The 12,721-nt window shown below is 37.5% G+C and overlaps 1 protein-coding gene across 4 annotated transcripts in view; it reads right to left on the bottom strand.

Annotated features, from left to right (window-relative positions):
• LIN52 (lin-52 DREAM MuvB core complex component) overlaps nt 1-12,721 on the bottom strand; it is a 107,257-nt gene that overhangs the window by 72,858 nt on the left and 21,678 nt on the right. The window contains exon 6 of one of the 4 annotated variants that reach the window (XM_029951021.1): nt 3,249-3,367. The exons of the other annotated variants lie outside the window; for them this stretch is intronic. Within the exon in view, the coding sequence (XP_029806881.1) occupies nt 3,366-3,367 (2 nt within the window). The 3' untranslated portion in view covers nt 3,249-3,365. Of the gene's footprint in view, nt 1-3,248; nt 3,368-12,721 lie in introns of those variants that run through there. 4 annotated transcript variants of the gene reach the window in all.

Genomic DNA, 12,721 nt, shown 5'->3' on the forward strand with positions numbered 1-12,721 from the left:
TCTCAGGAGAACAATCACTGCCCACTTGACCCCTGCTCCACACTGTAGTTAAATTTTCAGCAAGCAAGTATTTGTGTACTGCCTTTTCTACTAGAATGTTAGCTGTGTGACAGCAGGAACCATCTCTGTCTTATTTACTGCTAAGTCCTTGGTACCTAGCACAGTACCCTGAAAGTGAACAATAAATACATGCTATATGAATGTGAGATAATAAAATATTCTCTGCCCCTGGTTTCTGGCACAGAGCTCCCTCCTGGGATTTCTGAAGTGGTACAAACACTAGGAGCACCTTTTGTTCTAATATTTAATCTCTGACCCTAGCTCCTGACATGGAGTTGCTAAATGCGTTGGCACTTGTGATAGCAGTGTTTTTTCATCACGAGGTGACTCTTGGTGGGTTCCTGCAGGAGGGCTGCTCTTAAGGCCGAGCCATGATTAGAACCTTGGGATTTTCATTCATACCACTATCCTGTCCAGAGATGGAGAGGGCTGGAAATAGAGTTAGTGATTCATGTGATTAAAATTTTCATAAAAATTCCTGAAGTACAGGGTCTGGGGAGCTTCTGGGCTGGTGAACATGCAGAGGGGCTGGAATAGTGGGGCTTGTCTGGAGAGGGCATGGAAACTCTGCTCCCTTTCCACACACCCTGCCCTACGCATCTCTACCAGCTGGATGTACCCCTGTATCCTTTACCAGACCTTTCTATTATAAACTGTTAAAGAGTGTGTAAACTGTTTTCCTGAGTTCTGTGAGGTGATCCAGCAAATTAATCAAACCCAAGACGGAATCCCAGGGAACATCTGATTTATAGTCGATGATTGGGCACAAGCACAGGTGACAACCTGGACTCGCAACTGGTATCTGAAGTGGGAGGGAGGGTACTCCTGTGGGACGGAGCCCTTACCCTGTGGGATCTGACAGTATCTCCAGGGAGTCAGAATTGAGTTAAACTGCAGGACACCCAGCTGATGTCATGGAATTGCTTTATGTGTGTGTGGGGGGGACCACATACGGTACCAGAAGTATGGTGAGTGCTGACAGTAATGTGAGAGTAAAAGAGAAAATCAGGAGGAGTTAAGAGTCAGTTTTCCCTACACAACACATTAAATACTGTATCTTAAAATACAGAATTTTATTTTAATGCTGAAAGAATCATAGGGGTCTTCTAGTCCAACAACTTCATTTTTCAACTGAGAAAACTGATACCCAAGGTCACACATCTAAATTAAGATAAAGGTGTCATTAGGCAGTAATAAAATCTAAAATTTATTGATAGCTTACTAGGTAGGTGTCAAACACCATCCGATAGGTTTTTCTTATTGAGCCAAATTTTTTTTTAATGTTCATTTATTTATTTTGAAAGAGAGAGACAGACAGAGAGAGACAGAGAGAGAGAGACAGACAGAGAGAGACAGAGAATGTGAGCAAAGGAGAGGGGCAGAGAGAGAGGGAGAGAATCCCAAGCAGGGATTCTTAGTGCTGACAGAGTGGAACCCAACACAGGGCTTGAGCTCATGAACTGAACTATAAGATCATGATCTGAGGGGCGCCTGGGTGGCTCAGTCGGTTGGACGTCCGGCTTCGGCTCAGGTCATGATCTCACAGATGTGGGTTCGAGCCCCACATCGGGCTCTGTGCTGACAGCTCAGAGCCTGAAGCCTGCTTCAGATTCTGTGTCTTCCTCTCTCTCTGACCCTCCCCTGCTCATGCTGTCTCTTTCTGTCTTTCAAAAATAAATAAATGTAAAAAAAATTAAAAAAAAAAAAAGATCATGATCTGAGTGGACATCAAAAGTTGAATGCTTTACCATTAGAGACTCTTAAATACAGAGAAACTGAGAGTTGATAGGGGGTGTGGTAGAGGGGAAAATGGATGATGGGCATTGAGGAGGGCACTCGTGGGATGAGCACTGGGTGTTGTATGTAAGCGATGAATCATGGGAATCTACTCCCAAAACCAAGAGCACACAGTACACACTATATGTTAACCAATTTGACAATAAATTATATTTTTTAAAAAGTTGGACACTTACCCAACTCAGCCACCCAGATACCCCTGGAGCTAAAATTGCTTTAAAGTGAAAATTTTAAGTGTACGTTTCAATGGCATTTAGTATATTCACAATATTGTATAACCTCCACCTGTATCAAATTCTAAAACATCTTCATCATGCCAAAATCTTGTATCCATTAAGCAGTCACTCCCCTCTCTCTCCATCCCCCATCTCCTGTCCTTTCTCCCAACTGGCAACCACCAATTTGCTCTCTGTCTCTATGGGTTTACTATCCAAGATGTCTCATATAAATGAAATCATATAAAATGTGATCATTTTGTCTTGCTTCCTTGTTAGTATAATGTTTTTAAAATTCATCCACATTGTACTATGTATCAGTACTTCATTTTTATGGCTGAATAATATTCCATTGTGTATATATACCTTATTGTGCTTATCCACTTATCTGTTAATGGACATTTGGACTGTTTCTACCTTTCAGCTAACATGAATAGTACTGATATGAACATACATGTACAAATATTTGAGGTATTGTCTTCAATTCTACTGGGTATATATCTAATACTAAAACTGCTAGGGCACATGGTAATTCTATGTTTAACCTTGAGGGAACAACCAAACTTTCTCACAGTGGCCACATCATTTTACACGTCCACCAGCAATGTATGAGGGTTCTAATTTCACCATATCCTTGCCAGCATTTGTTATTTTGTTTAAAAAAGAAAACTATTACTATTATAGCCATCTTAGTGGGTGTGAAATTATATCCCACTAGAGCTATGATCTGCATTCATTTCCCTAATGACTAATGATGTTCATCAACCTTTTATGTGCTTATTGGCCATTTGTATATCTTCTTTTGAGAAATACCCATCCAAGTCCTTTGCCCATCTTTTAATTGGATTGTCTTTTTGTTGTTGAGTTGTAAAAGTTCTTTATAATGTTATCAGATTACAATTTACAAAAGTTTTCTCCCATTCTGTGGGTTGGCATTTCACTTTCTTAATAATGTCCTTTGATGCACAAATGTCTCTAACTGTAATGAAGTCCAATTTATCTATTTTTTCTTCGTTGCTTATATTTTTGGTGTCATGTGTAAGAATCTGTGGCCAGATCCAAGGTCATGAAGATTCATACTGGGCATTTTATAATCATCATCCAATTTAATCCTCTCAACAACCTAAAAAGATAGGTATTATTATTACCTCCATTTTATAGACAAGGAAAATGAACTTAGAGATAACTTGTCAAATTTTATTAAGTATTAGAACAAGTCTGTCTCCAATGTCCAGGCTCTTATAATTCCCAAGCCAGTTTTTCTCTCCATACTCACAACATGGTATCTTGTTTCTCTAAAAGGGGAATGAGGGACAACAAGACAGAAGTTATGGCCTTTTTGTAATTTAATCACAGAAGTAACATCTCACCATTTTTGCTGTCGATCCAGCCCATGATCAAGAGAATAAAATCATGCAAGGGCATGAATACAAGTAGAAAGGATTAGAGAGACCATCTGAGTCTGCCTACCACACCTGTTTTAACATGGCATACCTTCCTTCTCACCAATGGGTTTGACTAGAACTTATGAGCTGATGATATTCAAAAATCTATTTCCTGAGTACTAGATCCATATACTTAATTATCTCCTGGTTATGTCCTCCTAAATTGCCCATACATATACTTACAACTGAACTCTCCAATCTTTCTTCTCAAAGGTGATCTTCCTATATTTATCCAAGCAGGAAAACTAAAAGTAATTTTTAACAGAAATACATTTGATAATATAACTGTGCAGATTTAAGGTATACACTAAGAGTCATTCTTGATTCTTCATTCCTACTGACCAGAATCTCCTGACCCCAATACAACCAATCAGCTACTAAGACTTTACATTCTACTAATCCAGATTTCTAGGAGCCATCCTTCATTTTTCATTTCCACTACTGTCAAGGGTTTACCATTTTAGTCTGGCTTATTGCAGAAACCTAACTTGTCTCTCTGTCTCTACCTTATTCCTTTTATTACCAATCCATCTTCTACCATGTTGGCAAAGTGATATTTTTAAGAATGTAAATATGATCACATGACTACTATGCTTAAAATTTCTCATAGGCTCCCACAATGAAAACAACAGTTCATAGTTTTATGCGCTTTCTAAGTGCCAACACTATGCTAAGGTTTTATAAACAATATTGTGTCAAATCATGAAAACAATACCCTCAGGTAAAAGCTCTGAAAGTGTAGCCAGGGAAACTCCTAAGGATCCTAGGGATTGCAAAGCATCTTTCAGGGAGTCCAGGAATCCAAATCTGTATATACAATAGTAAGATGCCTTTTTGACTCATTCTCTCACAAGTGACCAATGAGTTTTCTAGAGCTTACCTAATATAAGATATGACAACACACTGAAAGCAGAAGTAGATATGAAAATCTTTTTCAAGCTGTCTTTTATCAAGCCAGAAAGTAAAGAAATATGAAAAAATACAATAATGCCACTCTTTTCAATATTTTTTGTTTGGAAAATAGTTATTCTTCAAAAAATGTTATTTATGTGAATATGTAATGGCTTTATTCCTATTTTTAAATTAATTAATTTAAAAAAATTTTTAGGAGTGCCTGGTTGACTTAGTCAGTTGAACGCCGACTTTGGTTCAGGTCACAATCTCACAGTTAATGAGTTCGAGCCCTGCATCAGGCTGTCTGCTGACAGCTCGGAGCCTGGAGCCTGCTTTGGATTCTGTGTCTCCCTCTCTCTGCACCGCCCCAGCTTGTACTCTGTCTCTCTCTGTCTCTCAAAAATAAATAAACAAACGTTAAAAAGAATAAAAAATAAAAAATAAAAAATTTTTAGAGAGAAACCACAAGGGGGGAGGGGGTCAGAGGGGGAGGGAGGGAGAATCTTAAACAGGCTCCATACTCAGTGCACAGTCCAAGGTGGGGCTCAACCCTACAACCCTGGGATCATGACTTGAGCCTAAATCAAGAGTTAGACACTCAACTGAATGAGCCACCCAGGCACCCCCATTAATAAATATTTTTAAATTTTCTCAGTTTTAATTTCTGCAATAGACCTAACACACACACACAAGAGCTTTTTTGAGTCATCATGAATTTCTAAAAGCATAAATAAGTCCATGGGGTGCCTGGGTGGCGTAAGCCAGTAGGTTAAGCATCCAACTCTTGGTTTCAGCTCAGGTCACAATCTTGCGGTTTCATGTGTTCAAGCTCTGTGTGGGACTCTGTGCTAGCAGCACAGAGCCTGCTTGGGATTCTCTGTCTCCCTCTCTTCTGCTCCTCCCTGCTTGCGTGCTCTCTCTCTCAAAATAAACAAACTTAAAAAACCCTCCTGACTCCAAAAAGTCTGAGAACCACTGTTCTAAGATTATTACCTCCATTCCACAAGTGAAGAAACTAGGACTTAGAAAGTTAAGCAATTTGCCTAAGTGGTAGACTGAGGTCCAGAATAAACCTGTATGACCCCCAGAACCCAAGCTCTCAAGTACTATATTGTTCTCAACTGTTAGCTATTTATCATCTGGCTCCTACCTATCTCCAAGTTAATGTAAGAATATTAACTTATATCATTATCCCTTAATCATTATCAGGCCATCACTTCTTTCCATTATCCTTAGGTTCCTTAAATAGAGGTACTTCTTAAGCTATATTTGGAAAAAGCAATTTCTACAAGTTGTTGACTACAATAAGACAGTATACTCTCCCACAGTTTTCTTTAAACCAAACAAATATATACTTTTTAACCTATCAAATACAGATATAATTCCTTGGATCTGACTTAAGAATTTCTGTTTAAAAAATTTTTTTAATGTTTATTTTTGAGAGAGAGAGAGCAAACATGAGCAGGGCAGGGGCAGAGAGAGAGGGGGAGACACAGAATCTGAAGCAGGCTCCAGCCTCTTAGCTGTCAGCACAGAGCCCAACACTGGGCTCAAACTCACAAACTGCGAGATCATGACCTAAGCCAAAGTCAGATGCTTAACCAACTGAGCCATCCAGGTGCCCCAAGAATTTCTTCTTAAAAACAAACTTCACAAAATATCCACAATGATGCCAATGATTATACTAATTTCCCAGGGTACATGTTTGGAACCATGAAACAGGGACTTAAAGTCATTGCTCACATGTTTTACTTTGGTTACAAAATATTCATTTCTATAAAAGGTCTACGAACTGAAAAAGAAAAACTATGCTGGACAGAAAACCACTAAAGACTGTGTATAGTGCTTCAGTGATAACCTAACCTTCCCAACAAAGATACCCAGACAAGCTCTTTTTCCTCAGGCATCTTCACAGGAATGCATTTCCTTCTTTACATTGGCTTTTCTTTCTAGTTGACTAGAGAATGAGACAAAGATTCATTTTCCCAAGATGTAGTTTCAATCCCCATGAGGTTACTTTTTTTTTTTTAACATTTAAAACCATTTCTCAAAAGAAACCTATCTAGTAGGTTCAACTGTTTCTAAATATAATCCACCGCACAGGGGAAATTTCCCATGCAGGGTCAAATTGTAAGATCTATAAGCACAGCAGTCATCTAAGTCATTAATAAACCAACTGAAATCAGTGGTTCCATTATAATTCCCTGCAGTTGCCACATCCCAAAAACTTTTCTCTTTTCTAATAACTCTCCATTGCTTAGATCTGTTATTTCCATTTTATATGATAAACTCACTCTATATTTCTTATATCACCACCCATACTGGTTTCCACACACATACGAAAGGATGTCTTCTGCTTTTATATTTAAGTGGTGCAAGTTTTGATTACTCATGTGAAATTAAAATCTTCCTTACTCTTTCCTTTCCAATTCTAAAATAATTATACACATCAACTAACTCAGTTATTAGATTATGCAAGATTTTTTTCATATAGTGCCCAAGTTAGTCAATAGTTAAAAATGCTTTGGTTTTTCAAGAGAAGTGGTTTTCCAAGGATTTTCACGTGACAAGTGATAACACATTTAAAAATGCACCACTCAATAAGGTTTTCAGAAAACTTCAAATCAGGAAACCAGCGAGTTGTGGAAAATATATGTTCACTTTGTCCATTTGAATTTTTTCCATTATGTAACCAATAATGATATTCTGGTATTCACACAAAGAAGAAGTAGGGGAAGAAAAGAATTCAGCCAGCCCAAGTCACACTATCAATTTAATGTTTATTTCTAAGACACTATAGCTTTCACATTATCATAATCCAAATTAAAATGACATGGGTGGCATTAACGAAAAAGAAAAACACTGCTAAACTGAACTACACTAAAATTAAAAATTTCTGTTTAAATTGGAGAAATATGAATATGGATTACATGTCAGATAATCATATTGTATCATGTTAAACTTCCTGAGTGTGTTAATTACATGGCAGATATATAAGAGAACGTCCTCATTCTTTTAAAATAGTATTAAAGTATTTATGAAGTGTCATAGTGCCTGCAGCTAGCTTTCAAACAGTTTAAGAATAAAACAATAAATTATAACTGTATGTGGAGAAACAAAGCAAATGTTAATTGGTGAATAGGTGAAGGGTATTGTAAGTATTTACTATTCTTGAAACATTTTAAAGAGATTTGAAACTTGACAAAATATAAAATTGGGAGAAAAAAAGAAACTTTGGTTCATTAAAATATACCATTAAGAAAATCAAAAGGCAGGGGCCTGGGTGACTTAGTCAGTGAAGTGTCCTACTTCAGCTCAGGTCATGATCTCGCGGTTTGTATGTTCAAGCCCCACACTGGGCTCACTGCTGTCAGCCTGTCAGCACAGACCCCGCTTCAGATGCTCTGTCCCCCTCTTTCTGCCCCTCCCCTGCTTGCTCTCACCCAAAAAATAATATTAAAAAAAAGGAAAATCAAAACGCAAGCCATAGAGAGGAATAAGATACTTGTAATTTATGTAACTGACAAGAATGTATATCTGGGATATGTTAGTAATACCTGCAAATCAATTTTTAAAAGATTGACAATCCAATTTTTAAAGATGGACAAGAGATATGGAACACTTCACTAAAAAGGTTATCCAAATGACCAATGCGCATATGAAAAGGTGCTCAACCTCATTCATCATTAGGGAAATGCAAATTAAATATACAGTTAGATACCACTCTACCTATTACAATGGTTAGAATTTAAAAGGCTGAGGATTTGGAGCATCCGAAATTGTCAATGGGCTTATAAATTGGTATAGCCATTTTGGAAAACTGTTTGGAAGGAGTATCTATTAAACCTAAACATATACATACCCATAGCCCAGCAATTCTACTCCTAGTTATATACATAACAAAGATGCATATGTGAAAAAAAGATATATATCACAATTATTTATTTATAATTACCAAAAGCTGGCAGCAATACAGATGCTCGTGGTCAGCAGCTTGAAAACACTGTGTTGTGTCCTTGCGGTGGTATACTACACAGTAATGAAAATAAACAAACGACTGCTAATGGATGTCATAATCAAAATGTTGGACAAAAGAGGCCAGACCCAAAAGAGTAACTTGTGATTCCAATTACCGTTCAAAAACAAGCAAAATTCTTTTATGATATTATGTCATAACAGTGCTTGACTTCGGGGAAGGGGCAGGTAGTCACTGGGAGAGGAATGAAGGAGGCTTTATATATACTGGAAAGATTCTATTTCTCTCTATTTTTTTAAGTTTATTCATTTATTTTGAGAGAGAAAGAGAGAGGGAGCAGGGGAGAGGCAGAGAGAGAGGGAGAGAGAATCCCAAGTAGGGTACAGAGCCCAATGTGGGTCTGGAACACATGAACCACGAGATTATGACCTGAGCTGAAATCAAGTCAGATGCTCAACCAACAGAGCCACCCAGGTGCCCAAGAGAAGTTCCACTTCTTCATCTGTTCTGGAGTGGCTCCATGGAAATACTAATTTTATGACTATTCATTAAGCTATAAATTATAATTTATGTACTTTTCTGTATGTATATTATACTTCCATTTAAAAAAGTTTATTAGGGGTGCCTAGTTGGCTCAGTTGGTTAAGCGACTAACTCTTGATATTGTCTCAGGTCATGATCTCGTGGTTTGTGAGTTCAAGCCCTGCATTGGGCTCTGTGCTGACAGCTTGGAAGCTACTTGGGATTCTCTCTCCCTCTCTCTCTGCCCCCACTCCACTTGTGCTCATGCTCACTCGCTCTCTCTCTCAAAAATAAATACATAATCTTAAAAAAAAATTAGGAGTGCCTGGATGGCTCAGTCGGTTATGCATCAGACTTTGGGCTCAGGTCATGATCTCACAGATCGTGGGTTTGAGACCTGTATTGGGCTCTGTGCTGACAGCTAAGAGCCTGGATTCTGTGTCTCTGTCTCTCTCTCTCTCAAAAATAAACATTATAAAAATTTTTTTAAATTTTAAGTAAAATAAAAGGTTTATTAAAGAACAAAAAATAATGTCACAGACTATTTTCATATCCTGAATCTGCAATCTCATTTTACTTCTCAACCAAAGAGCTGCAATTTCATTTAAGACTGGCATACACTCAAACAGTTATTTGTTCCTACTAAGTAGTTAATACTAAGGAATATAGTTTGCCAACTATAGGAAAGAAGGGCTGAACACATACAGATGGACAAAATCTTGGTCAACATTTGCTTACGAAAAGATGATTCTTTGCCAACTAAAGTCATATCTTGCTCTTGACCCAGCAAGTTACTACTCCATTTATTCCCAAATTTCTCTTCTGGAAGACCATGCTAAGGATGGGAAGTGAAGTATCACAACTTTCTCCTTTCTATATGTCACTTGCATAATATGATCAATTGTTATTAATGGATCTAGTCATTTTTATTTAGAAACAGTCTATAAAAGAGTTTAAGTTTTTAACTGCACAGGAAATCAGGAGATTTCAAGTAACTGTCAAGTAACTATAATTCTGTTTCTAAAATAGTATGTAATTTTTCTCTTTTTTTAAAAGTTTTTCGGGGTGCCTGGTGTCTCAGTCAGTTAAGCATCTGACTTTGGCTCAAGTCATTATCTCGAAGTTTGTGAGTTTGAGCCCAGTGTTGGGCTCTGTGCTAACAGCTCAGAGCCTGAAACCTGCTTCAGATTCTGTCTCCCTCTCTCTTTGCCCCTCCCCCACTCACACTCTGTCTCTCTCTCTCCCTCAAGAATAAACAAACATTAAAAATAAATAAATAATAAAGTTTTTCTACACAACAAAAGAGTGTTCACTGTGGGCAATAAGGAAAATTCAGAAAATTTTAAACACAAAAAAAGTCACTCAAGATAACCATTAAAATATTTTTGGTATATTTCTGGTGCTTATAAGGAAGAATAAATATTTCTTCCTCTAGGATAGAAAAACAAAACAGAAGATACTGGTATACTTCCTTCCCATCATCTGTCTACAGCATGCTCTTAAAACAAAATAAAACAAAACAAAAAGCAAAAAAGATTTCAAAAAAAACAACACCTTGGGGCGCCTGGGTGGCTCAGTCGGTTGGGTGGCCAACTTTAGCTCAGGTCATGATCTCACAGTTCATGCGTTCAAGCCCCACGTTGGGCTCTGTGCTGACAGCTCAGAGCCTGGAGCTTGCTTTGGAGTCTGTGTCTCCCTCTCTCTCTCTGCCCCTCCCCTGCTCACACTATGTCTCTCTCTCTCAAAAATAAATAAACATTAAAGAAATTTTTTAAAGAAACTTGATTTTGTGTTTTGCATTATCATTTTCTCACTTGCAATTATCTACATATAATGAGCACTTTTCTGTAATTAAATCCTCTTTAATGCTTTAACATTTTAATGGCTACACTATCTTCTACTGTATGGATGTACTATAATTCACTTGGTTATTCCCCTGGTATTGAACTTTAAATTGTTTCACTCTGTGCATCTTCCCTACCATACATTTTATAGGTAGTAGGATTACACTGAATGCTACTTTGAGACCAATCCCATCCAAATTAATGTATGCCCTGCTTTCTTTCCTCTATCCTTGCCTCCCTCTCCCTCCCCCCAAATCTGAAGAGAATAAAATGCCACAAGCATTTATGGCAAAATCCTCTTTGTGTGTAAAGCCATTTCAGAGGCAACGTTGGGTTTATAAAATAACTTGACTAATGGATAAAATATATGAATGCTTATAAGCCTTAAAGGTAATTTGAGGCTTTATGTATCCTAATTTGTTAACCAAGGGAAGAATGAGAAATAATGGCATGTTTTATTTCCCATTATCATAATACATTTTTAAAAACAAAATACTTAAGGCTAAACTGACAATTTCTAATTATAAGAAATAACCTTGATCCCTACGAAGTGGGATTACTACCGTATTACTACCTAAATAGGGTGCCATGCTAATGACAATGGGAAGTGGTATGGCAGTGCCCAAAACAAAGAAAAATTTCATTTGGCATCTGAGAAATGTAGATTACAACACTGTCTTTAGGTCAAGTTCCCTGGCTTTATTTCTCAGGTTAAAATAATTTAAGTGTATAACTTCTTGAATTTCCTTATCAACAGATATAAATAAGAAACATTAAAAGTTCATCTTTATAAGTAAAGAAATAAACATTAAAAGAAGATATTAATATTTTGCCTACCAAATTCCAAATCAGCAGTGACTTTAAGAAGTAAAATACATGGTGTTCAAAAGGATGTATGGGTAGGAAGTGACTTTCTAGAACACAGTTTGGCAGTGTATTTCCCTCTCTGTGAGAGATCCCACAAATTTCCACTTACATTTAAAATGCTGTCTTCACCCTGTTACTGATATAATCCAAATACAGCTGTAATTAATAGATGTATCAACATCAAATAACTGGGCCAATTACTGTTATTTTAAACATAGTTCTTTACAGGCACCTGGGTGGCTCAGTTGGTTAAACATGTGGCTTCAGCTCAGGTCATGACCTCACGGTTCATGGGTTTGATCCCCCGTCGGGCTCTGTGCTCACAGCTAGCTCAGAGCCTGGAGCCTGCTTCGGAATCTGTATCTCCTTCTCTCTCTGACCCTCCCCTGTTTGCGCTATCTCTAACTCTCAAAAATAAATAAAAAACATAAAAAAAATTTAGACATAGTTCTTTATTTTTGTAGTTGACATACAAGGTTATATTAGTTTCAAGTGTACATCACAGTGATTTGACAACTCTATACTATGCTCACCACAGTAAGTGTAGTCACCATGTTATTTCAAATTTAAACTTCTGAAATTTATTTCCAGAATCCAAATATGTGGACATCAACTATATATAAACGCCATACCAATTTTCTGAATTGCAAGCTAAGTGAGTAAAATAGCACTAGATAAGAGCACTGCTGTCACTCTATTAAAAACATCCACCTAAAAAAAAAAAAACATCCACCTATACAAATGGGTGTGTTACTTATTTCTAAAAATATTAAGGTGCCTGCTTCATAAGGGACATGTGGAAAAGTTAGGAGATGTTTTTCTTTAGCTGGATCTCTCTCCTTCTGAAGTCCCTACAATTCGTCAGGCTCAAAGCATCCCGGTAGACTCTAACTTCAGCTTACCCCCTAAGGTCCGTCCAGAGAGTTACCTCGTGCTGGAAATGATACAGCTGAAACGTCCACTGCCAGTGTACTTCTTTCCATTCTCACCGTTCTTACTGTCACCATTCACTCAAGCCTTCTTGCAGGACTCCCACAGTAGTTTCCAGCCTCCTGTCTCTACATTCCATTCCATCCTATGCACCCAGACCTCCTAACTGTG

The sequence above is a fragment of the Suricata suricatta genome, chromosome 9, assembly GCF_006229205.1.
Source record: "Suricata suricatta isolate VVHF042 chromosome 9, meerkat_22Aug2017_6uvM2_HiC, whole genome shotgun sequence".
In the NCBI taxonomy this organism is placed as follows: domain Eukaryota; kingdom Metazoa; phylum Chordata; class Mammalia; order Carnivora; family Herpestidae; genus Suricata; species Suricata suricatta.